Raw genomic sequence first — 27,562 nt, 5'->3', positions numbered from 1 at the left:
CACTGGATTTGTTTCAGCTCACACAGAAGGTAGCAGATTGTGAAGAGATATGAACATATTTTGATTAAAAAAGAAGGATTTTGACAACAAACATACTCCAGAATTGCAGACTCAATCGTTTTTAAACATTAAGCATTCAACAATAACTGTTCTCGTTGGAAAATTGCACATACAAAATATGTGCAAATCATATTAGTATTGTTGTTGTTTAACACGTACCTAAACTCACCAGTAACTCTGCACATAGACACACACACACAAATAGAGGCGCTGGTGCATAATACAAACAATAAGGACGCAAACCCTGGAGCAGCAATGACACTTCTGCACAGCCATCCGGCTTTTATTTGTTGCTGAGTTTATTGGTTTGTCCAGGCAGTACACGCACACATTGATGCACATCAACAAGCCAGCAGAAACTAATACACACACACACACACACACACACACACACACACACACACACACACACACACACACACACACACACACACACACACACACACACACACACACACACACACACACACACACACACACACACACACACACACACACACACACACACACACATACCAAGGCCGTTATGAGAAATGGAATTTTCCAAAACTAAAAAATGTACTAAAGTAGAAAATCAGAAGATCATCATGAAATAAGTTCCGACATTCATATTCAAGTCTATGTGAGAATCCAAACCGTTCTAATCTAGCCAGGCTTGTCACTGAAGAGGGAGGGAGCTTTCGTCAACCGACTGTAACGTCTCGCCGCAGTGGGCATAGAGCAATCAGCAATCAGAGCACATGGGAAGATGTGATGCTATCTGTTGAATCACTGATGTCTGTATGATTAACGCCAACCTTCAAACGGCAGTGAGGCATCCTTGACCCCCCCCACAAGGCTTGGTGCTTTTTTACTTGGTGAGTTCTTACTTTATAAGCTTGGCAGGAGCTTACACTAAAGGGTTACGGTTGAATCTTAAATGGTTTATAATCACAAACAACGACTTGCAAAACAGTTCAGTTGAAAATAAAAACGTAAATATGGATTGCCATTAGTTTGAAAAACTGAAAAATGACGTACATTAAAATTAAACCCTGAATGTAAAGTACGAATCGAGTGGTACGAGTGGACTCATAGCGCACACTTGGGAAAGTGATGTAACCAGTGTCTGTGTTTGTGTTGTTGATTACAAGTGGAGTTCTCTTGGCTAGAATTTTCCTTTTTTTTTTCAAATCCACACACACGCGTGTCATGGTCGTAAACATTTATTTAGCCTGGTCCTATTCTCCTGGCTTTGTTGGTTGTCGTTTTGTCCAAGAGTGGGTTTTCAAATGGAGCATTTGCTAATGTGTTTCTTGCTCCATCTCCCGTTCTCTCTCGCTGCCGTACTCTTGCTGTTCCTTTCTCTCGCTGTCTTTGTCCATACATTTTCCTGACTCTTTTCTGACTTGTTTGCCCCTGTCTGTCTCTCTCCCTCCCTCCCTCCCTCCATCCCATCATTCCTATGTTTCTAAAGGCATTGACTAATCGAATGCTGAAGGCTATAGTGTGCACATGTGTTTTCTAAAGCCTTCCTTTTTTCCACCAGGTTTTCAGGAAATTGTAATATTGTATATGTTAAATGAATGAGAATAACTTAACCTTTTAACATAGGTGTCAGATAGACACTTGCTCAGACAATGTATTCACGGTGTGTTCAAACATTACATACATTTTGTCATCTGAAATGCAAGGCTAATTCAAGTACATCAAATAAGATGAAATACATTGATTCCACCTAAATAAAAGTCCTTAATACAGGGCAATACAGAAATATATATAAATATATTTGTTTTATTGTGCTACAGTCAGGAACGGCAAAGCAATTATGTCAGTGACGGCATGTCTTTCACACCAAGTGTGTTTATGTGTACGTGTTCGTCATGCAAGAAAAGTGTTGGCGTGAACCTATTGCTGCCAGGTTAGATCTCCTGCCGGGAGACAAGATGGACATCACCATGGGAACCGTCGTGCATTAATTAGAGCGGCTTTGACTTTGCCATGATGAACTCCATACGAGAGAGAGAGAGAGAGAGAGAGAGAGAGAGAGAGGGAGAGAGAGAGAGAGAGAGGAACATTAATGGAGAAATGGATGGGCAGCTGGAAGGGAATAAGTGAAAGCATGTTGGCATAGGTGGAGAAAGTTCACAAGAAATCGAGCCAGGTTGTGTAACTCTGGGTAGAGGGATGATAGAGAGATGGACTAAGCATGACTAATACCGAAATTGAATAGAACAATGTTGAGAAGAGAGTCACCTATAGTTTCCATACCCATTTAGCAAGGTAAGAGATCTGAATGAAAGAAACTTGGAAAGAAAAAGTAGAGATGGAGAAGTTTGTATCAACCTTTGCACCAGGGTACAATGACCCTGAGAAGCAAGACATTGGTAGACAACATTGAGAATGGTGATTTGTCTATAATATGTAGAGTATGACTTTAGAATGAAAGAGATGGGAGAGTCAGACTGATACTGAAAACCTAAGTGAATGTCTCCATTTTGCAGGGGTGAGAGGCAAATGGAGACATAAACGGTCAAACGTCAAATATGCTAAACTTTCCTGGGTTAGGGTAACCTTGAGAAGTAAGAAATGACAAGTGAAAGAATGTATGTTTTGAATGTAGGTTTCAACCAAGACGTTATGTAAAAGGAGTTGGGATTCCTGGTTGATGCTTGAACATGGGTCATGGCCAAAACAATGGAGGTTACGTCTAACCTAAGTGAGACATCTCGGGGAAAAAAAAGTATTGTGCTGTAGACTGGGGTTAATGAAGATACAAATACAAATTGATGCTAAAAGCTCAATTATGGCTTGTGTCCTTTTATTTTGAACTTAAAGGTGGAGTCAGCGATTCTGGAGAACACTTGTTGTCAGATTGACTTTGGTCCCGCTACCTATCTGTACTGTGTGTGCGCTGAAACAAATCCAGTGTTAATACACAGCCTAGGCTCGGTAAACTGGTATCTAAATGAAGGGGGCCCACCATTGCTAGCAACATTCCCATAAACAGAGCCCATAGGCTGTGTATTGACACTGGATATTTTTTTTTCCCTGCACACACAGACAGGTAGCAGATGTGAGGAGATGTTCAGTGATTGACGAAAATTGATTTTGACAAGAAGCATTCTCCACAATCGCTGACTTCATCTTTAACTTTAATAGGGAGACAAACCATAACATAATCTCAAGATCAGAGGTGGAAAGAGTACAAAAATATTCTACTCAAGTAAAAGTATGATTACTTGGATGAAATTTTACTTAAGTAAAAGTAAAAGTACTAGTCTAAAAATCTACTTAAGTGAAAGTGAAAAAGTTGCTGATTTAAAATGTACTTTAAGTACAAGTTACTAGTTACTTTCTAACAGCGGGAGGGGGCAGGGGTCTCTTCTGTGTAGGGCATTATATATGTAGACAAGGGGATATAAATCTCAAACTAGTTTTGTTTAATTAAAGCAACACTTACAAATTAAAGTGCACAAATTAAACAAATCATGTTTCCACACATGTATGGATGTACACTGTGTCATTATACCTTAGATAAGCAAATGTGGAGCTAGTCTGTTAATGTGGGACTTTAACCGGTCTACAGACTTTAACAGACTGCAGCTGCAGTTCTAATAATGTAATTGTGTATAATTGATCCAAACCATGGACATTGCAAGGTTAGGCTGCTCGATTTTGACGAATCATAATCATGATTATTCAGATTGACATGCAATCACAATTATTATAGACAATTATTAATTGATTTAAGAACTGCAACATGCACTTATGTAACATTTGAAACCATGACTTTGGACTTTAAACATATCCTAATTGAACTGAAAACAAGGAAAATGCAAATAAGTAAAACATATTTTTAATAATAAAATAAAATAAGTGTCAAAATCAAAATAAACCGTTGCAAATGTTGTTGAACGGCACGTCTTTTGCTAGCAGGAATGTGAGGGCATATTTTATTTATATCTCATGGAGCTGGCTGGATAAGCAAGTTGCATTGTAGGCTACAGTGTTCTTAATTGATGAATGTTGTGGTGGCAATAGTCAAGGAGCTTTAAACTTCATGTGTTTTTTATTCCTTTATTGGTCATAGACCACTTGGATTCGACTTAAAGTGAGTAAACTAATTGGTCGTGATGTTTTTTTACTCAGTAACGCAGGTGATATAAAATGTAGCGAAGTACAATACTTCAAAATAAACATACTCAAAGTAAAAGTATAGGTTTTAAAAATCACTTAAAAAATGACAAGTACACAAAAAACTACTCAATTACAGGAACGCAAGTAAATTTAATTTGCTACTTTACACCCCTGCTTAAGATGATATAGTGCAGCGTTCTGTCATCAAAGCTTATGGTACCAGGATAATCGTACCGTGTTATCGTACCACAAACACTAGCGCTAAGAGTAAATTTCTGCTTTTAGCGTTGTTTTGACTATAGACTATTCTCATGTCTTAGCCCTATATATTGTCAATTGGTGAAGTAGCATTAGTGGGTATGAGGTTGAGAAAGCTCGTCTCCACCAGGGATACAAATAATGAAGTAGAAGCCGAGATATGAAGACCAGAGGGGAGGAAATCCCTTCCATCCTCCTCGGCAAATTGCTCTCGATAATAAGTATTGGATTATCTCGTCTCATACATTTCAAAGTGGACATTTTGATGCGTGCTTTATTCCTTATTACCTATTTACTACCTGCTGCTCACTTACAAGCAACAGGTAGAAAGTAGGAGATCACGGGCACAATGTCCAATGACAGTGACAACCCCTCACTGTAGCTTTATAATGGCAGAAAGCCAAAACACATACTGTCAATATCCAGTATGCAGTCTAACAGCCAATTGTTTTCAAGTGTGCTGTTAATCTTTCGGCCTTTACTCGGAAAAACGGCGTTGGTAGCAGGGTGATGGAAGAAGACACAGTTTGAGGCAGATGAGGAGGTCTTCAGGAACAATTCTTTTATTTAAACAACAAAACTCATCCTGCAGTCAAAACGAAGCCAATAAAAAGTTAAAGTGTTTGCAGCCAAAAAACTAATAGAGGTACATGCATACAACAAAAAGCTATGAAGAGTTCCTGTAAGCTAAAAGACCTGTCTCTTCCTGCATTGCGGCGGCCTTTAACCTGCAAATCTAAGTGAGCTGATTGGTCCTTAGGTCAGTAAGCTCCACCTCGCCTAACTCCTGATTGGTGGACCCTAACTAACTCCGATCTACACTGTTTAGAGGACATCTGTGTTAATCAATCCCTAGAGGCGATATCCCGTGGGACGCCAAGAAGTCTGATTCAGTAACTTTAGGACAATCCCTTTTGCCAGGGGCCAATAAATTAGCTGTTAACTCTTAACCAGGCTGTCCTAAATTGCCCCCACCAAGGACCTTCTCTGAGCCCTCTATTGTGTACAATTTGAATGATCTACAGATCAGCCTTCAGGCTTCCTCAACTTAAGCAATCCATATTCCTAACTCTGGTCCCTGCAAGATGAGACTAACTCAGTGTCGTGTCCTCCTGAAGCAGTGTAGCTTAATATAAAATGTTTAGTAACATAATACACTACAAGTGTAAATCCAGTCATGCATCCAGCATTTTCTACTACTTACCGTCTTGTCATTATCTACTCAAGTGTCATACCATCACCTCTTATTTCTGCAAGGGACATCATTTTGCGAAAATAATTTTAGGTGAGAAAACATAGTAAGAATGGGAAGATATAGAACCACACCAGAGTGAACACACTGAGAGCTCGGGTTGAATTGAGTTTGAGGGGAAAAGAGCGTCTGACATTTTAATTTGTTCTCGCATATGAGAGAGGCCACTTAATCTTGCATGTGTACAGCGCTTTTGACAACAAATATGTATTTTATGTCAGGGAATTGGTCTATTATTCATAGAGATTAGATTTAAGCGGATACAATGCCATGCTGTCAACAGTGTATAGACAGGAGAAATACCAGAAAAAGGCACAATTACAGACGTGTGCTATGACATAACATATATGACATACATGTTCTGTTGGAACAAAGGAAAGAGTAGAGAAGTAAATGTTAGTACAGCAAAGTTGTGATGAATGATTAATGAACAGCGGAGGATTGTGGATATATTGACTATATTGACTGTGTGTGTGTGTGTTATGTATGTAAAGTTCAATAAAGTATTTTGCGCCTACGTCTTTTCAAAGGCAAATCAGTCCCAGTAAATGGCTTCAAATTGCTCGATTAATTATTCGTATATCTCCGATGTTTCTGAATACACAAGCGTTCTTATACACTGAAAAATATGCTCTTGGCATGTTTACTATATAGTGTCTTATAATACAGAACTTGCCTACATAAAACTGAAACTATAGTGTAATATCCTCATCAGTGCTATTCAGGCTCTCTCTCTCTCTCTCTCACTCTCACCCTTACTCTCCACTTTCCTTCTTGTCAAGTTTGGTAATCATACTCCTTGTTTCTCGTTTTGTTTTATTTCTCCTCCGCCGCGCTTTCATTCTCTCCAAATTGTATTTTGCGTTCCCCGTTCGGGCTGCTCCGTCTCTCTTGATCAACTTAACAGTGACCCTCTCCCTTTTTAGTTTTTATGGCTTTGAAATAAAACATTTTACTCCTATTTTCTTTTTAAACTGCACTGAATGCAGATAGAGGCTCCTCTTTTTTTAAATGAGTTTTCCGCAACTACTGGCTGTTGCCGCACAATGCATTTATGTGCTGTGCTTGCTTGTGTGTCCAGTGCTTATACACGGATAAGTTGGTGTTGTGACTAGCCTATTTAAAGTGCTTTTACCCCTTTCTCTACAATCTTTCCTTTGCCCCCCCCCCCAACACACACACACACACACACACACACACACACACACACACACACACACACACACACACACACACATAAACACACACACTCTCTTCGTCTTAATCTCACTTTAACTACTTAACTAAAGTGTTTCATTTTTATTCCCAATGAATGAGACCCATTTATATCCGGCTCCTCTTCTCGCACGCATTGTTTCTCTTGCTTGTTCTACTATCTGCTTATTATCAGTTTCGCTCAGGCAAACTGCAATTGAGATAACGGAGAGGCGGTGTGCAGAAGGGATGATTTTAAAAAAGGGGCAAGGATGGATAGCTGCGGGGGAGGAGGGTAAGAGTTAGAGTGCTTTTTGGAAAATGCCCTGAAGAAAAGGAAGGGAGGAAATGGCTTGTCTTTTTGAGAGGGAGAGTGGTGGGACAAAGCAAGGCTGGGAGGTAAAGAGACAGAGAGAGAGAGACAGGATGGGGTGATGAGGCAAAGGATGCCTTGAACAGGAGAGGAGAGGAGAGGAAGGAGGAGAAACAGCTGCTGTTGGAAGGAAGGCGAGTTTTGGCCGTGAGCGTATACTTATACAGTGAGCAGTGAAAACTGTCTAAAAAAAAAAGAAGAAAGTTCAAACCTATGCGATTTTTTTTTTTCTTTCTTTTTTTTTTTTTACCCGAAAACAGCAGGGAAAGTGTGCATGAATGAGCAATTAGGACTAGGGGTTGGTTGACGCGTTTCCACTTACCACCTCCACTGTAGCCTACTGTGAAAAAATTATCTGGGTTAATTTTTAGGCTTTTCTGCCCCATTCCTCCCCTCTCAATATCAATGCACACAGATGGAAGCCTTTTGGCAAAAAAAAACTCAGACACACACACACACACACACACACACACACACACACACACACACACACACACACACAGACAGACCCGCGACTAATGAAAGCTATGCTGCAGTGCAGTTTTTCACATCTCCCCGTCATAAACATTCCGTCTCTGATATGAAGACTTGCTATCCAGCCCTTGGTGTTTCTAAAGAGGACAAGGCAAGGCTGAGGGCTTTTTCAACAGCCCTTCTCCTTCCTGCTTTCTCACTCATTTTCTTTCCCTCTCCATCATCTTCTCCCTCCCTCCCTCTATTTTTTTCTTTTTTTTTCTTGTTTTTTTTCTTTTCTTTCTGTATCTCCCTATAGCTCCGCTAACAAGGCAAAGGTCTAAGGCTATTCATACACCACTCTCTTTCTTCCATCTGCCTGTGTCTGTCTCTGTCAGCCACAGAGGTTATAAGGCCTATGCTAATTGTTATTCCCACAGATTCTTGAGTTCTGCTTTTTTCTTGTTCTTCATCTCTCCTTTTTTTCCTATATACTAATCTCCCCTTTGTTCATTTTTCTGTCAAACTAGGACTGTTTGGAGTCTCTTCAGCTTGTGATATTCACACTTTTTTTCCCTTGTTCACTACCGTACTCTTTCTTCCTCTTTGGATTTGCTTTTAAGTTGAACCGTGTGGCTCCTGTACCTGTCTGTCAGGGTTTGATGCTTAACTGGAGACATGCTAACACTTACTTCTATGTTCCTCTGTCACTCATTTTCATCTTATATTTTTTTTCTTACTTTTTTCTTCTGCCTCTCTCTGGCAGTTAGGACGGATAAGGGAGTTGAGGCGTTTCTGCTTTGCCACTGATCGCTTTTACTTTTATTTTTCTTATTTTTTAGTTTTTCTGTTCTCCAGCTATCTATCGGGTGTGACTGACATTGTATTCATTATATTTGAACTGAGAGGCAAAGCGAATAAATTCTTCATCCAACTTGCCAACATGACTGTTTCACTGTTAATCTCCTTTTTTCCTCTGTCTGCAAGTCAATTTCAACTGATTTGAAATTTAAATTTGCTTTATTGCATCAAATCTTTCCGTCTTTGCAAATGATTTCACGCTAGTGAAGCGAGAAGTCGTGACCCGTGAACTATCCTTTCAGAGCTAGAGAAAAAGTTGTGAGAGTTGTCGGTTTCTTGTGATATTCTATTGTTGCACCCCAAAGGGAAAAGCCTCCAAGTCTGTGAGAAAGCTACAGAGCACTGCCTCCGGCAGGGCAGGGAGACGGTATCTTACTGGAAAGATTTAGTTGCTCAGTGATTTCATAGTAATTGAAAAACAATGTACTGCATTAACATATACCCTGGCCTTTGGGGGTCATTGTGTGTCGTTTAAAGAGCTTATCACCTTTCAGCTCGCTTGAGGTTTTGCAAAGCCAATGCAGATGAGGTGAAGAAATCAGCATCGTAGGAATTTTCTTTTGTCCACACAACAGGTGCTTTGAGGTACAATGGTGAGAAGATTATTAGCAGTAACCGAAGACATGCATGTTCTGTTAAATATATATATATATATATAGTATTTCAAAATTAACTTAAATGTAATTGAATTCAAAATATTTGCTATCATTATTAGTCTGAATGGGTTGACCTTTGGGTGAAAAGCTAAAATCAAGTTCTTCTTAGAGTAGTATCCTAAAGGAATTCAAGTTAGAGTAAAAGTTGTGTTTGTTTTTATATGATCGGAAATATTCAAAACCGAATACAGTGTTGACTTCCATGTTGTGGCAGCAGCATTTCCCTGTAGTGCAGCAGTCTTCCTTTCTGATGAACTGAACATGAAAGGTGTCACTGCTGGGCGACGGGTAAATCAATTATTTTCCAAGGTCATGCCAACAAAAGCGGCGAAGTTGTGAACCTCTAGAAGTTGATATGTCACCCCTCTCACACCCATTACATGCAGTGCAGCCAGACATTATTATCACATCCACAGGGTCAACACTAGTATTAGATCTTGTGTTTTGACTTGCCACAGCTGACAATCTAGCTGAAATTCAATTTGGGATGCATTTTTTTTGTTGCTATAATCGTGACATAATGACTTTTGCTCATATACTCAGCCAACCTTTGTCTTGAAATATTGTGTTGTAGACTATACACAAAACCAAACCCAAATTAATTAGACCAGCCCGCCTGTCCAAACAATCTCACAAACCAAAAACATTAATCAGAATTGATATGGGGTTTTATAAGCGACCAGTGTTGTGGCTAGATGCTGCCAGCTCCTGTCATGCCTATTGTATGTCTGCTTGCGGTAATTGCTGCTGGCTCTGAAAAAGTGCGCCGTCTCTATCCACCTCACTCAGAATTTATTTTTTCAACAAATGGGACAAACACCATGAGATTGAATAATAATTTTCTGTTTGAGGTTGCCACCGCTTTCAGTGCAAAAGAGTCTGCTTTTTGTGCTCTCCATAATTTAAAAGTACCTGCCAGCATGTCAGTTTTTAGTCGCATCATACCTAAGTGGCTGTAGAAATGCATGATTGATGTAAAGGGAAAATTTGAAAAATGGCAGCCAATAGCAGAGTCATTCCCCCCCTTAGAGACTGTCCAATAAAGTAACTCAAATAAACCTTTCAACCCAGACAGCTCCCCTGTTGGTGAGCCCTTCAATGTTTCATTTCTGATGATTAGCCTACTCAATTGCAATTTGTCGGCCCTGTTTGAATTCTCCCCCATTCTGTTTTCATTTAAATGTTATATTCGGACAACACGCTGTTTTGCTCAATGCGAGGACGGGGGCAAAGCAGATTGAGATGGATTGATGAAGGCAAGAGAGAGGAGGGGGTCAATTAAGGAATTAAAGGTGTAGTGAGCGATAGTGGGAAATGCTTGATTGTCAAAATCACTTGTGAAAATCATGGAATATCTCCTCACGATCCGCTACAAAAAAGGACCAGAATGTGGAACCAAATGAAAAGTGAGAGCTGGTAGATGTGAGGATGGCAAGAGAAAGGCAAAAAGGATGGTCCGAATACAAAGGAAATGGACAAAGAACAAGGGATTACTGATAAAAGAAGAAAGCCAAAGGGCCAAAACACAATAGTACACCGCAGTGGATGAAAGCGGAGAGGAGAAGATTAGAAAGTGGAAGCAAAAGGAGATTTGGTGGTTGTAGTTTTCAGTCGGATGGGCACGGATATTTTCCCGTGGCTGATTCTTTCTCACTGGGATGAGGTAAACAGAGAAACCCATTTGTGTTGCTGGTGTGCCCAATGCACACAATACACAATGAGGGAAAATGAGAAAAAGGAAAACAAATAAACTAATATGGAGATTTGGAACACAAGAGGGAGAGGGACAAAATGACAATAGAAATGGATTGAAGGGATGGTAGAAGCAATAGCGGATTTCAAAAACATTAGATCGGGATTGAGAGTGCACGGTTGGTTCCTTATGTGTTGCAATGTGGCTACTAGATTCAAGAGATTCAAGATGTGTATTTGTCATATTCACAACAATTACAGCAGCAGTCATTGGGAATTAAATTGCTGTTGGTTTAACCAGAGTGTTTTCGAGACCAAGATAGAGACCTTGAATACTTTGAAGGGTTGAGACCAAGTCCAGACCAAAACCAAGCCAAACATTTCGGATGAGAAATGAGTCAAGTTTAATTGCATTTTTAAGCAGGAAATTAGACATCGAATCATAGCAATGACAAGTCAGACAATGCATAGGCAATTTAGTGATACCCCCAGCAGTTGTGCTCTTCAAATAGAATCCAAGTCTTTTTTTCGATCGAGACAAGACCAAGTAAAGATTGGCAAGTTTTCGCAAAAAGACTGATATCTTCAAAAAGTTAGTCTCGGGAAGGATTTTAAGACCAAGACAGATTGCGGGTTTTACAAAACGCCTCGGCAGGGCATTGCAGAGTGGTTAGTGAAGTGTTATGCTTGCAAGGAATATTGGTTGCAACTTGGGGTTTGCACTTAGTGGCAAACTGATTGCTATAGGGTGTTTTTCTGTTATATTCTGGCGAGAAGGTTTATCATAGTGTGTTTGGAAAGCTTTCTATGGGGAACCCGGGTGTTTTTGAGAGGTCATTTCCAGGTGTTTGCTATAAGCTATATGAGTAGGTGTAGTGAATGCACATGTACCAGCTCTGGCAGAAATGGACCTCATTCATAACTCCCAGTTAACAATGAGAGATTGAGCCCTCCACTTTTGTCTCCCCATCGATTTTTCGTCTCCCTCCATTCGTCTTCCTTACACCAAATAAGGCCCATGCTCATTCACGTTTATTCTCTCCATTCTCCCCCATTATATGTGTATCTCTCAAGACTTATGCTCCCAGTGAGAGAGAGAGGGCCTTTACTTATCTCTCTCTCTTTTTTTGTATTTCTTTTCTCCCATCTGTCTGTGTGATTAGTTTTCTCTCCGTTCCATTGTTCAATCTTTTTTCTCCACCCGCCCCTACTCTCTCTCTCCCTCTCTTTCAACTCCAATTTTCTCACTTTCGCTTACACACTTCAACTCAATTTCTGTTGATATTTTCGGTTTCTGGCTTAAGTGCCGTCTGACACTAGCCTGGTGCTACCAGACCATCGTACTTCATTTCTACTGAAGGGAAAATGAAATTTGGCCGGAAGTAGGAGGGCGGGCGGAGCCAGGCTAGTCTGACACCATACTTTTTCTTCTTTGTTTTCACACCAAGTTCCAATCTCGAAACTTAACACTTTCGGTCTCCCTTTTGACTCAAATGTGCAACAGTCTTTTTTTTTTTTAATATATCCTCCGAATCACCACATCAATGCCTTATAGCAGTGGTTCTCAACCGGTGGGGCGCGCCCCCCCGGGGGGGCGCGGACACTCTGCCGGGGGGGGCGCGAGGGGATGAAAAAAAAAAAAAAAAAAAAAAAAATCTTAATTTTTTTTTTTTTTGTAATTTCAATTTTATTCCTGATATGTATCCTAGTTCAGAGATGATATGTATTTTTTTTCTTTCTTAACTTTTTTTGATAGGTAGTTGCCAAGTTCATCACACAAACACTCCAATCCACTGATATGAGATCAGTTTGCAATTTTCAAGTACTGAATTAATGGTAGGACTGTGGCCACTAGAACTGGTCTCTGGTCAGCAAAGGTCTTGAAAACAGCATAAGTGTGCTTGTGACATGCGTGCCACCCATGCATGTGTATGGGCACGTGTCCCAGCAGATTTTTGAAATCTGAATAAAAAAAGTTAAGTTTGTAGTTAGCAAGTGTAACATGTTCTTAGGGCAGAATTTCATAAATAAAGGTTTATTTTTTTAGCAAGATATTTGGTCAAAAGCTAGTGGTCATCCGTCCCTCTGTGCAGTTGTTAGGCATCTGGCTGCTAGCAAGTTATGTTGTCTTGCTAATTTTACTATTCATCTGAGCTGAAATAAATATTGACTTTTTCCTTTATTATCTTCGCGAGAATGCACCAGAATGCTTAGATTACATGTTAAAAACACAAAAAAATCTTCTGGGGGGGATGCCCCCAGACCCCCCTTCAGGGGTTTAGTTTTCTGACAAACATTACAATGGATACTAACATGATTTGGGCATTTGGGATTATAAATCATCTTTGAATTGGTTGTACAGCATATCACATGCTATTCATTCAGGGGTGCGATGGCCACCCCACTCTAGCTCTGTGGCCCACCTTGGCCACCCCCAGTCAAAATTTCCTGGAATCGCAAAGACATTCTCTGAACTGGGTTGTCAGACAGCAGTGTTTCCCATTGATCATAGACTTTGTTTTGTGACGCTTTTTCATAACAGGTATACCTATTGTAGAATTTATTCTGTGTATGTTCTATTTAGGCTACTATTTTCTTCTCTTCTAAGGAGATTTAAAAAAAAAACATTTCCTCAGTGTCTCATTGATACAATCTCATAATTAGCTTTTAAAGTGCACCAGAATTTAACGTTAAAATATAAGAAATTTCCGGACCCCAACCCTAAACCCAATGTTCAACTCAAAGGTGCGCCACTGGCCTAGCCCTTGTGATAATAACAATAATAGATTATCTATCTATCTATCTATCTATCTATCTATCTATCTATCTATCTATCTATCTATCTATCTATCTATCTATCTATCTATCTATCTATCTATCTATCTATCTATCTATCTATCTATCTATCTATCTATCTATCTATCTATCTATCTATCTATCTATCTATCTATCTATCTATCTATCTATCTATCTATCTATCTGTGTAGGGTGGTGTGTGTGTGTGTGTGTGTGTGTGTGGGGGGGGGGGTTGTCAGGGTCGGTGGGGGGGCCCAACTGCAATGACCCAGCTTTGGGGGGGCCCAGCTTGCAGAAGGTTGAGAACCCCTGCCTTATAGGACACTGGTGGAATCTCCACAATGCAGTGCTTTCTCTTCATGCTCCCTGTAATTGGATTTCCTTTTGTGCTATATGCCTGATCCAGCGATTTGATTTGATCGTATTGCTACATAAAAGACGGACGGCGAGTAAGACAGAGAGAGAGAGAAGGATAAAAGGTTCATGTTAAGCCTTATTGGTGATGGGAAAACGAAACCTTAGAGGACACATAAAGTTATCTATGCATGGGCATATTCAATCACACTCTTCGCTCTACACTCGCACACTTGCAGTCACAACACAACCGAGCCTACGTTAATGGATAAAGGTGAGGGTGCCTTTGATACGCTGGGAGATAATCTTTAAATTAACACAATTAACAAGTTCCTTATTATTTCAGGCCTTTTTGGCAACACATACATGTAAATGTTTTATCAAGACTTCCGGTTATGGCGGCTTGCTGAGTGGACGTGTATTCTCCTGCTCCGCTACCATAGTGTTTAAATCCTTTTCAAAACTCTATTTGAGAACTGCTGCTTGGTCACTTTAATGCAGATACTCTACGGTTATGCCTCGCGCACAGAAAAAAGCAAGCCAAAAACGAAATAATCAAACGAAAATGTCGAACTTCACCTCGCCCGCTAGCTCGACGGCTACTCCTCGCGCTAAAGCTATGGAGACGGACCATGAGACGGACGAAATAGCTAGCATAGCACTAAATGAGGACACAACAACACAAGACCAGATTGCAACGGATGAGTCGGAAGCCAACACCGACACCATACTGGCAGCTATCGACAACATGAAAACTGAGTTTTCAACCAGATTCGACGGCTTATTCACTGCTATTGAGAATGTGAGGCAGGACGTCTCGGACTGTACAGAGCGAGTGACGCAGGCAGAGGCGAGGATCTCCACCACCGAAGACAGCGTTACAACGCTCCAAACTAAAGTGCAATCTCTAGAAGGTAAAAATAAGGACTTGGAAGAGAAAATACTGGACCTGGAAGCAAGATCTAGGCGCTCAAACTTGAGGCTGGTGAATCTACCGGAGGGAGCAGAGGGCGAAGATGCATGTACTTTCCTGGAGAGCTGGATTCCGGAGGTGCTGGAGCTACGTGCGAAACCAACGGTGGAGAGGGCACACAGGATCGGTCCGAGATCGGACACCAATGCGGCACCCCGAACGCTCATAATGAAGTTTTTGAGCTATAAAGATAAAGAAGCGGTGGTAAGAGCAGCCAAGTCGAAAGGACAAATCCTTTACAAGAACCACCATGTGAGGCTCTACCAAGACGTGGCAGCAGGCCTGCACAAGAAGCAAAAAGAGTTTGACGAGGCGAGGCGGCAGCTCCGATCATTAGGACTCCGGTACGGTATAATCCCACCTGCTCGACTTATTGTTACACATAAGGGACGATCTCACATCTTTAACAACCCAAGCGAGGCAGAAGGCTTTATCAGGAGGATCAAGTCAGAGGAGCACTGAAAGGACTAAACCCATACATTGCAAACGCTGACGTCAATTTGAAGGTAACATGTATCGTGGTTTAATAATGAGCGATTGCAGATATTACATATGGCTTGTTTAGAACTAGCTCGGTTTGGAACTTCTTTATTTTTATTTTTTTAGAAGTGTTTGGTTTAACTTCCTTAGTTACTTTTAAACTCTTTCGTCAGTTTTGAAGGTCTGTTTGGGAAAACGGGTCGTACAGAGAAACCCTTGTTTTCAATTGGACATATATTGTATGCATCTCTGCCCCTTTTTTATTTATTTTTAAAATATTTTTTATATACAGTGAGAGACAAGAGTGACAACATTATTAGACCAGCGGACACTACAGTCAAAGGAGATAGTATTTCTCCCTTTTTCCTTTTTTGATTTTTTCCTTTTTTCCTCACTCTTTTTGTATGGTGGTTTTATTTGCTGAGAAAAAGGCATAATGCATCCCTCTGTTATGTTATAGTATTCAAGTGAAAAACGGGTCATACAGAGAAAACCTTTTGTTTTCAAATGGACATACATATTGTATGTTTTTCTGACCCATTTTATTTATTTTTTAAAATATTTTTTGAGAGGCAAGAGTGACAACATTATTGGACCAGTGGGCAGTCACTACAGTCAAAGGAGATAGTTTATCTCCCTTTTTTCCTTTTTTAACTTTTCCTTTTTTCCTCACTCTTATTTTAAGGTGGTTTTATTTGCTGGAAAAAGGCATAATGCATCCCTCTGCTCTGTTATAGTATTCAAGTGAAAAGAGTTTTATTTTCAAATTGTAGCACAGGAGTTAAGGTTCAAGATACAAGGTTGATAGCACAGCTACTCTGTTCTTCTCTTTAGGGTAGAACAGTAATAAGCTTTCAGGAAGTCATACGATTTAAGGGGGGAGGGTATTCAGGTCAGGTAACCTGAAGGGGCTAAGGGGTATGTTTGCTCAATGTTCATTGGTTGTTCCATCCAAGTTTGTATTTGTCATGTTTTGTTTTTACTTTATGGTAGTTGCTTCAAACGTCGGGGAAAATAATTTTAATTCGTTTAATGTCTAGTGAGCTAAAAATTAAAATGACTTCATGGAATTGCAGAGGACTACAAAAACTCAAGAAAGTTAAACAGGTGATGAATAGAATCAAACTGATACAGTCTAATATAGTGTTCCTTCAAGAAACACATCTGATGCAAAGTGATGAGTTAAAGATAAGGCGAAGGTGGAGAGGCAGTGTGTATTCAGCCCACTTTACTTCCCAAGCAAGAGGAGTTATTATCCTGGTGCATCAGTCTATTCCTTTACAGGTAAATAAGATTATTAAAGACAAGGGGGGTCGGTATCTTATCATTCAGGGTAATATTCTTAAGGAAAAAATTATCTTGGCAAATATTTATGCCCCAAATATTGATGACCCAAATTTTTTTCAGAACTTGTTTCTTTCCTTGTCTGATCTCTCCGGCAATTATATCTTAGCAGGAGATTTCAACTGTACTCTGGATCCAGTCAGAGATAGAAGCTCAGGAAGTGACCAATCTCATCTTCGAAGTAGGGGGGTAATACACCATTTTATGAAGGATATGAATTTGATAGATATCTGGAGAGAGACAAATCCTAGCGACTTGAACTTTTCATGTTACTCCAGCACACATAAATCTTATTCGCGTATTGATTTTTTTCTGATATCAGCCAGCTTAAAATATAAAATTAAAGATTGCTCTTATGACGCTATTCTAATCTCGGACCACGCTCCAACTTCCATAGTATATCAAGATCTCCAATTGGTGAGGGATCCCCCTAGATGGCGTTTCAAGCAAAAATGGTTAACTGATCCCGGCTTTGTTTCCTTCTTAGATGAACAAATAAAATTCTACTTCGAAACAAATACAACAGAAACTTCAGCCAGTATTAGGTGGGAGGCCTTTAAGGCCTTCATCAGGGGCCAAATAATCCAAATAACTAGTTCCAAAGCTAGGAAGACATACCAGGAGACAAAGACGCTGGAAACCGAAATTAAAGTACTGGAGGATGAATATTATCATTCACGCTCTGCTGAAACTCATCAAAGACTACTCCTGCTAAGAACAAAATATAACGAGATTTCTGCATCAAGAGCAGTATCCAGTCTGCTTCGCCTAAAACAAACATTCTATGATCAGGGGGAAAAATCCGGCAAGGTGCTTGCTTGGCGTATCAAACAGCTACAGAGTGAACGACTAATTTCTATACTTCAAAATGACCAGGGACACGACATAGTAGAACCAACTGAAATAAACAATTCCTTCAGGAAATACTATGAGAAACTTTATAGTTCTGAGGTTATACATGACAAACTTAAATTGGACGATTTCTTAGATGGAATTCATATTCCCAGGGCATCAGAAGATAACAGGATTGAATTAGGACAAGACATAACTTTAGAGGAAATGTCCATAGCAATTGATAATATTAAAGTAGGTAAATCACCAGGGCCAGACGGTCTACCCATTGAAATCTATAAACAATTCAAAAATAGGCTGCAAGCTCCATTATTGGCAATGTTTAAAGAATCGTTTTCAAATGGAATCCTGCCATTCTCGTTAAGAGGAGCTATGATTACCTTACTGCCAAAAGCTGGTAAACCAAATAATAAATGCGAGAATATGAGGCCAATCAGCCTTCTAAATGCCGATTTGAAAGTGCTGTGTAAAATCTTAGCTAGACGGGTTGAAGAAATAATACCGACAATAATTGGGAAAGATCAGTGTGGTTTTATTCGTGGCAGACAAGGCTTCCATAATGTCAGAAGGGTTTTGAATATTCTCCACAGCCAAAAGGGGGCGCAAGATACTGCTTTTCTGTCAATAGATGCTGAGAAAGCGTTTGACAGAGTCGAGTGGCTTTACCTTTTCGAAACTCTGGATCGCTTTGGCCTGGGAGGAAATTTTGGGAAATGGATTAAGTTGCTCTACACTGATCCATACGCAGAGGTACTGACTAATAGTAATATCTCAAAACCTTTTAAAGTACAACGAGGATGCAGACAAGGGGATCCTCTTTCCCCATTATTATTTATTATAGCAATCGAACCATTGGCTATTGCAGTGAGAACTCATAAACATATCTCTGGAATTAGAATAGGGGAGCAGGAGCACCGTCTTGCATTATATGCAGATGATATTATTGTTTTCTTAAAAAATATGGGAAAATCTATTCCGGTTCTGTTAGAATTGATCAAGACATTTGGAAACATTTCAGGCTATAAGATAAACAAATCCAAAACTTCAATTATGCCGTTAAACCACTTGGAAAGGAAATCCCCACCTCAGGAAGCTGCTCAATTTAAAGTTGTTGATTGTTTTACATACCTGGGCATTCAAATTGTACCCCATCTTGAGAATATTGTAGAAGTTAATTATAGTCCATTAATGCACGAAGTCCAGAAATCGATGGATAGATGGTCATTTATACCAATGTCGTTAATAGGGAAAATAAATGTCCTTAAAATGAATGTAATGCCAAAATTGCTGTATTTGTTTCAAAATGTACCACTGCCACCACCGAGTAATCTATTCTCTCACCTAAAGAAACTTTTCATCCGATTTATTTGGAACAATAGACGCTCCAGGTTGCGACTATCACTGCTATACTTGCCATATGATAGAGGGGGGCTTAAGTGCCCCAATCCGCTCTGGTACTATTGGGCGACACAGTTAAGAACGCTGATGTTTTACTTTTCAGAAGAGGAAGCCCCTCTCTGGAGGGAGATGGAGAGCCAACAGCTGGGCCTCCCTCTTCCCCTTTTCCTGTACTCAGATAATGTTAGAAGGCTTAAAAAAATCATAAAGAACCCCATGGTTAAAAATATGATTACTGTGTTACAACAAGTTAACAAACATCTTGGGGAGCATGTCTCTCTCTCACTCTTCAGTCCAATCTGGGGAAACAATTTTTTCCCTCCAGGTAAATCCGATGCAGGATTCAAATTCTGGGCTGACAATGGAATACAAAAAATTGGAGATTTATTTAACCCAGTCACGAAATATCTGAAATCATTTGAAGAACTAACTGCTGACTATAATATCCCCCGTAATCAATTTTTTAAATTTTTACAATTGCGGAATTTTATCCGATCACAACAGGGCCAATCATTGTCTATCCCACCCTTATCAAAAGTAGAAAAGATAATGTGTACGGACAATTTGGGGCGGGGCATAATCTCCAAATTCTATAACCTTCTAGTAGCCGAGTCCTCAGAGTCATCGGTAAAGAGGCTGGAGGCTTGGAGGGAAGACCTACATGACAACATAACCATTGTGGACTGGGAGAGAGCATGTACCAAAGCACAATCACAAACAATTAACACTCGTCTTAAATTACTGCAGTACAATTGGCTCATGAGAACTTACATCACCCCAGAAAAACTCAATAAATTCAACAGTGACGTTCCAGATATCTGTATCAAGTGTGAGAAGGAAAAGGGTACTCTTTTTCATTGTCTTTGGCACTGTGAAGAAGTTAATAAGTTTTGGGAGGCTGTGAGGAGGTGTATCCAGGATATTATTCCAATACAAATACCTTTAGATGCCAAACTTTTCTTACTCGGCCTATATCCAGAAAAATACAATATTAGGAAAGGACACCGCATATTTTTAGAAATTGGTATATTGTTGGCTAAAAGAATAATTGCTCTGTCATGGAAAAAAGTGGGCATGCCCAGTTTAAATAAATGGATCACTGAGTTATCTACAACTCTGCCCTTAGAAAAAATTACATACATTATCAAGGCCAAGGAGTCACTCTTTACTAACATATGGGGTCCGTTTATAAGTTTTCTGGAGAGGAGAGATATAGCACATATGATAGAAGAACCTGGGGATGAATAAATTGCCCTCTGCAACGCTCACGTGATTATATGATGAATACTAGATTGTAATGTGATTTTACTTGTATTCCCCGATTGAAACATTAGAAATACTACAGGACTTATTGTTTGTCTGTTATATACTTTTGGTTTTGTTTGTTAGACGCCTGAATAGAGGGGTCTCACGTTATTTTTATTTTCGTTATTTAAATCCTGTTGTACTTGTGATATATATATATATGTTTTTTTTTTTCATATATCTTTTTTGTAATGTCCTACACCTTGGTGCTAATATAGGGTACAAACCTGCTGATTAATGTGTAAGACTTTGTATGTGCAAAATGTTAAAAATCAATAAATACAATGTTGGAAAAAAAAATGTTTTATCAAATGTACATGGCATCTGCTAAATTCTTAGTCTTGTCTGTCCTCATGCTGCTTTGTGTAACGTTTTCTTTGAAAAAAAGGGTGTTGAATCCTCTTAAATTACATAGCAAAAAATGATAATCATACCAGCTGCTACTGTTTACGATTTTATTATTCAATTAAATGAAGCTACCAAGGATTGCGTCATCCATTCTTTTCACAAAGATTTGGCCTCCTTAATATCTAAACAATTTTTTATATATATATAGGGGAGAACGGGGGAATCTGAGGCATCGGGTAATGTGAGCCACCCCCTGTATCTAGGCAACGGAAAACATTTGTGGTCATGTGAGATATATGTTTTCAATCCCCTCTCATTTCTCCATGGCCCTGAAAGAGAGGACCTCATGGTGCTGTGGTAAGCATGTTTTTTTCACCAAAATAGGTATTTTGCATGTAAAAGTAAATTTTCTTGCTGTCAACTTAATCAACTGTTGTGCCAAAGCAAATGTATTCACGTAGAAAAACTTCTATCATACGTGTTGATGAACTACCAACATATGAAACCATGTGATGCTGATAACTGAAGATTAGACTGAAATGCTAAGAGGTAGTTTTTTCTCAAATTGTGGTGGTGGGGGAAAGTAAGCCACTGTCTCACTTTCCCCCACCATGAGGCACAAGTTAAGTTTAGTCTTAAACATATTTTAATGTAATATTACATGACATGTGTTTTATTTTAATGTCATACACATTGTAGAAAAGCCATCATGCCAAGGAAATACACCAGGAAGACGACCTGGGGCAACAACACGGAAAGAGCACCTTCTCATCTTTCCCTGTAACCTTCAGGGCTGGAATGTAGAGTAGGCCTAGTTGTAGAGTATGACAGGCGGATGTTATAATCCAGTTGGGTCTTCTCCTGTGTTCTGAGTCCCAGGCTGTTCTCGCTGGTTCCTATGCTTTGACCCCCAGACACTAGCTGGCTCTAAGAGTCCTGTGTTCTGACCCCCAGACTGTGTTCTAATCTAACTGGTTCTATCTTTCATTTGAATCTTATTAAAACCTTTTGAATTATAATATGTTGTATTTGATTTTGTTCAGAGTTACTTTCAAGTGTTTAGAAAATTTGCTTTGCTTAATTGACCAAACCCCATAATTATTTTACTAGTCCGACATTAGTTCTGGAATGTGTGGCTAGCTTTCAGGATTCTTACTGTTACAATATGTGTTGTTATGGTAGTTTCAGAGTGGAAAAAGTAAGTGGATCAGTTTACCCCACAGCTGGGGTAAATTGAGCCACATGACAACTTTTTTTAAAACAATCATATTTTCACTGCCCTTTGTCTTGAAAAAATTCTGCTCATGCCCATTTCTAGGAAACATCCTGAATTAATGGGAAATGTGTAAATTTGAGTGATAAATTATTTTAGCTCGCTTAGAGGGGAGCAAATATAAAAAGTGGCTCAGATTACCCCGTTCTCCCCTATATGTTTCTTTTTTTCTTTTCTGGAGTTGTGGGTCATTCCTGTGTTGTTTAATAAAGAATAAAACAATAAAACATAGTTCCACATTAAACTATAACATTATGAGCATCTCTCTCAAACTCCCACTGTCTTTCTTCCAGGAAGTGCCGGTACGCCAGTGGTTTTCAATGAGAACGGGGACGCACCGGGACGATACGATATCTTCCAGTACCAGATCACCAACAGGTCCATAGCGGAGTACAAAGTCATCGGCACCTGGACCAATAAACTCAACCTCAAGGTGAGATTTTACACACAGACCCGCAAGCATTTGGCATGCACATACACACCAAGCTCCCGTAAGCATTCATGCTATATTTTCTCTTACAGACATATAGTATGAAATATGATCATACAAGGAGGTCAAAAGAGTAAAATCAAAGAAAGTAATAAATAAAAGTAAATCTGTGTCTTGTTGCCTGCATGTTTTTGTGGAATCATGAGGGATGACTGTCGCCACATACATTCATTTCCGTTCATTTCCTGCTGGCACTACTCTCAGGAAATGCAATAAAGACTCTGTTATATCATTTTTTTAATATAAGGTAAAGAAGACCTTATATTAAAAAGTTCCATAAGATAAACTATAATCTAAACAAACAAGTGCCAAACAACACATATTATTGCTCGTGTTTCCAGCTCTCTACATATTGAATATTTAAAAAAAAAAAAGTTTTAATCTCCACTCGTTCTTAGTCGCTGACGTCCGTGTAATAAAGAAAAACATACCTTTACAATGATTTTTTCTGAGAGGTTTATTGCCGCTTCTGGGGCATTACTGACTAAATGCCCTAGCAGATATGAAAGTTGAACATCACCGTAAGCTGCTGCCCTGCATTCAAAATCAACCGTTAAGCGCAAGATTTGTTTGTTATTACTTTTGTTCGGATGCAAAAAAGTTAGCTGAAAATAAGCATTTTAAGGGTAGTGCAGGCCAGGGACACAGTCACAATGACACAAAACCCACATAAGATCCCCCATACAAGTGCAGCATATGTAACATGTGATCGCACACAATGGAGTAAACACCTGAGCATCACGTACTATCACCCAAAACGCACACACACACACACACACACACACACACACACACACACACACACACACACACACACACACACACACACACTTATAAATCCACCCAGGACTCCATTAGAAAGGCCACATGGCATGGCAGACGAGAAGACTAATAGTCACAGTGTTATCTGCCTGATGGATGACCTGGTTGACACAGAGAAAGAGAGAGAGATGGCAGCAAAGGACAATGCATAGTAAAGTCACACATGATTGGGTACATAGATGATCAACATTCAGCCATATAATGAGAGGGGTACTGCTCTAGTGTACCTGTCTTTGCCTTTTTGTGCAAAAGGCAAAGTACAAGTTAAGTCGGTGTTAAATGTCTGGTTGGCCGTAAAAGTGCAAGGACACATTTACACAGCTAAGGTGCTGTTTAGAGTTAAAGCCGAATCTTGTCACGGCTATTCATTTGTCATTTGTGGAGAAAACTGTGCCTACGTTGTTTTGAGTTGTGCATGATTTATGGTTATTGTTCCCAAAGAAATGTGTGTTTGTGAAATGAACAGCAATAACTTTTTAAGGATGTGAATAATTAAGTAAAAATACTGAGTAAACAGGAACATATTGCACCCAACAAAAAACTATTTTAAAAGTTTCCCAAACCAGCATACTCTTTACTTGCTTATCATTAGAATAGTTTTCTCTTGACAGTTATATCCGCTGCACTATTGTAAGCAGCCCGGAATATCCATTATTGGCGTTTAAAATGCTACAAGTGTTTATGTTTCTTTAGCGTATGAGTGTCAAAGATGAAATATAGTCAATTTCCACTGTCCCTGATGATGGTTTCATCCTAACAATATATATTTGTGCATCTTGTTTTAAAAAAACTGATTTTCCGTTTTACTCAGCACCCTCGGCAACAGATAAACCTTAGGGACGCTGCATAATGACAGTGTTACACATTAAAACACACACGTACAATCTTGCACAGTGCACACAGTGGACATACGGAGAAGCTCAGGGATTCACTATCATGCCAGCAAGACACAAGCACAAACGAACAAAAGGCACACACATGGAAGGGCAAATGTGCGCGCACACACACACACACAGGAGGATATACAGATGGCCTATTTGTGCCAGATCTGGTTATGGTCTGATTGCTGGCTTGCAAACATCACCAGTGTTAGTTTTGTGCCTGGCAGCGCTCAGGAAAACGATCAGGGGATCTGCCTGTGCTAATTGCTCTCCAAGTTGCCCTGAAGAAAGCCTTTATGCAGGTAGTAGAACAACTGAGTGAAAAAAGAAGGGCCGTTAACACCCAAAGTAGTCAGCTTCAACAGATGGCTGCAAAACTGTGTGTTGCATTATACAGTATGTCCCACAAGTAGGTGTGGAGGTTTCTGTTTCGCCATATAAGCAAACAAAACATTTAGAGTTTGTTCCGTTGTACTACAGACAAAAGCATGCACAAATCTACATCCGCCATATGGAACTGTTCTCATACTTTAGTCCAACTGTCTCTACTTCTTTCCAATCCTAGGTGGAAGCCATGCATTGGAAGACAGGCGACCCATCTCTCCCGGTCTCCGTCTGCAGTATCCCGTGTCGTGCGGGCGAAAGGAAGAAAGTGGTCAAAGGTGTGCCGTGTTGCTGGCACTGTGAGCGCTGCGAGGGATACAACTATCAGGTAACTATCAGGGGGAAATATATAGTCCTGTCCATACTGTGCTCTTGGCACAGTTGGAAGAACGCCATGCGCAAAAGTTGTAGAACCAGCCGTTAAGTTGTTTATGCTCAAAGACATAATTCGATTAATACTGTGGTGGCGGATTTATTTGTGTAAAGAAACACCAAGAAATGATTACCTACTATTTATGTAGGAGTTCTGTCCCCCTGCGTAGGCGTCAGTCTTTTTTTTTTCTTCAACTCATTGAAGACAATGAAAAAAGTGAGCCCCGGCCTTAGGTGGCCCATTTAAGATGTATATTTGCAGAAGAAACCCCACCAATGCCATTATAGTGAATGGAAGTATATCATTTGAGGTATTCATGAAGGATCTGAACACACAGTTTAAGGATCCACCCCCCATGTTAAATGCAGTATATCAAAAGCTGAGGACAATGTAGCAGCCCATTCAACCTTCTTATTAAGTTAGAAAAATCGACGAGTGAGCAGGAAAATGTGCAAAGCGGTCCCTTGTTCAGCAAACATTAAAGGAGAAAGGAAAGAATTGGCCATTACAGCAGCGGGCGAGCAATCGATGCTCATTTTGCAGATATATTCATTTGCAGTAAAACAGTAAAATCAATAATCTGTTGACACGTTTTATTGTAGTTTGGGGATTTTAGCAGAATGGAAAATGGCAAAGCAGCATGACAAAAGCAAGTAAGGGAACTAAGCAGCGAGTCTATAAAAAAATGGGTAATTTTTCTCATTAAGGAGTCTACTTACAGAGGTAGATCATTCACACAGCTAGTTTTTAGACGAGAGCACTGGGTATTTCTACATATCTGAAGGAAGACTTCCAATATTAGCCACATTTATTAAAACCTTATTCAGCAGTTCTTTACTGTAGTGGTAGTAAATGTGGACAAAAATGGGGTTGCAATTCCAAGCGTATTTGCCTTCAGCAGGCCCAAAGTAGATTTTGTTTCACTTCTTTTTAAATATCTGGGCTCTATTTCTGTTAACTCCATCAGTCTGAAAATCTTCAGAAATTTTCCAAACATCCAAAAGAATGCAGAGAAAAGGCACAAGTAACTATCTACTGTATATGCCTGTTGAAAAGGCCAAAAGCAGCAATCCAGAAAATATACAACTCGACAGTACAGTTTATGGATTGTGGGGGTGCATGGTTCCCTGAAAGGTCACCCATTATGCATAATGCACTTTTTCAAGGTTTTTCCAACATGATTATCGGCCATGGTGTGGCCAGAGACTCCCACAGTATGAGAAAAAACAACCCTCTCTCTTTTTCTCCACCTCCACTCGGAAAACCTGAGTTTTTCATCCAATCATGAGATTTTCCCCCCATATTATGTCACATGGGGAGAAGCATCAATTTAACTAAGCACCACCTCCACCTGTGATAGGCACACCCCCAGATACACGTGAATTTAACTGGCAGTTAGATTCACGGCCAATCAGATCAGAATAGGCTTTTTGGAAGGCGGGGCTTAAAAGAGACAGGCTCTAAAACAGACCTTTTCAGAGAGATGCTAAAAAGATGATGTCCAACAATGGCACTGTATATACTGAATATAAAGGGTTTTCCGGATACTACACCATGAATACAGTTTCTAGTAGAAACCCAAATTACAATTACAAACCTGAAAATGTATACCATTATGTAACCTTTAATTTTCAATTGTATCTCCCTAGGCATCGGAGTTCACCTGTGAGCTGTGTCCGTACGAGATGCGACCCGACGCCAACCGCACCGGCTGCGTGCCCATCCCCATCATCAAGCTGGAGTGGCACTCGCCATGGGCCGTGGTGCCCGTCTTCATCTCCATGCTGGGCATCATCGCCACCTCCTTCGTCATGGTAACGTTTGTGCGCTACAACGACACGCCCATTGTGCGCGCCTCGGGCCGCGAGATGAGCTACGTGCTGCTGACGGGCATCTTCCTGTGCTACGCCATAACGTTCCTGATGATAGCCACGCCCGATGTGGGGGTTTGCTCCTTCAGGCGGATCTTCCTGGGCCTGGGCATGTGTTTCAGCTACGCGGCGCTGCTCACCAAGACCAACCGGATACACCGCATCTTCGAACAAGGGAAGAAGTCCGTAACGGCACCCAGGTAAAATATAATGCCTTTCGTTCCATATCACATACTTTTCTCCTTAATATTTTGTATTTTCTACATATTACAGCTGATCATAATAAGTATGCAGTTAGCATGTAGTAGGCATACAATTGGCACATACTTTCGCTAATTTATTTCATCATAACAACGCGCCTTAAACTTGCCTCTTATCATAACTTCCTTTGTGCAGTGGATTGTGGGTCAGAATTGCCCCAAAAAGCATGCTGATTCCACACTAAAAATGACTGGTTGTGGTACAACTTTTTTAATCATGCTGCATCTGACCACATGTATTGGGACGTCTTATACATTTTTCTACCATACTTAATAGCAGGGAAGTATGGGTATTGTCACGCCACCTATACTTGTCTGTTGTTACACACATTCTCTGTTTTCCCTCTTTGTTGATGTGTGTTCAGTATATGTCGATTTGGCTGCTTGTTGCGGCACTAAAGGTTGGCTGTTACAGTGTTTTCTTGTACACTCAGGTGTGT

At 40.0% G+C, this 27,562-nt stretch overlaps 1 protein-coding gene across 1 annotated transcript in view; it reads left to right on the top strand.

Annotated features, from left to right (window-relative positions):
* grm8a (glutamate receptor, metabotropic 8a) overlaps positions 1–27,562 on the top strand; it is a gene marked incomplete at both ends in the record, with an annotated part of 148,040 nt that overhangs the window by 93,035 nt on the left and 27,443 nt on the right. Inside the window, 3 exons of the mRNA XM_080050953.1 lie at positions 22,335–22,474; positions 24,800–24,946; positions 26,641–27,062. Of these exons, the coding sequence (XP_079907079.1) occupies positions 22,335–22,474; positions 24,800–24,946; positions 26,641–27,062 (709 nt within the window). The remainder of the gene's footprint in view (positions 1–22,334; positions 22,475–24,799; positions 24,947–26,640; positions 27,063–27,562) is intronic.

Source organism: Ammodytes marinus, assembly GCF_949987685.1.
Source record: "Ammodytes marinus genome assembly, chromosome: 22".
Classification (NCBI taxonomy): Eukaryota; Metazoa; Chordata; class Actinopteri; order Uranoscopiformes; family Ammodytidae; genus Ammodytes; species Ammodytes marinus.
The sequence above is the reverse complement of the archived record's forward strand: the minus strand, read 5'-3'. Positions and strand labels throughout refer to the sequence as shown.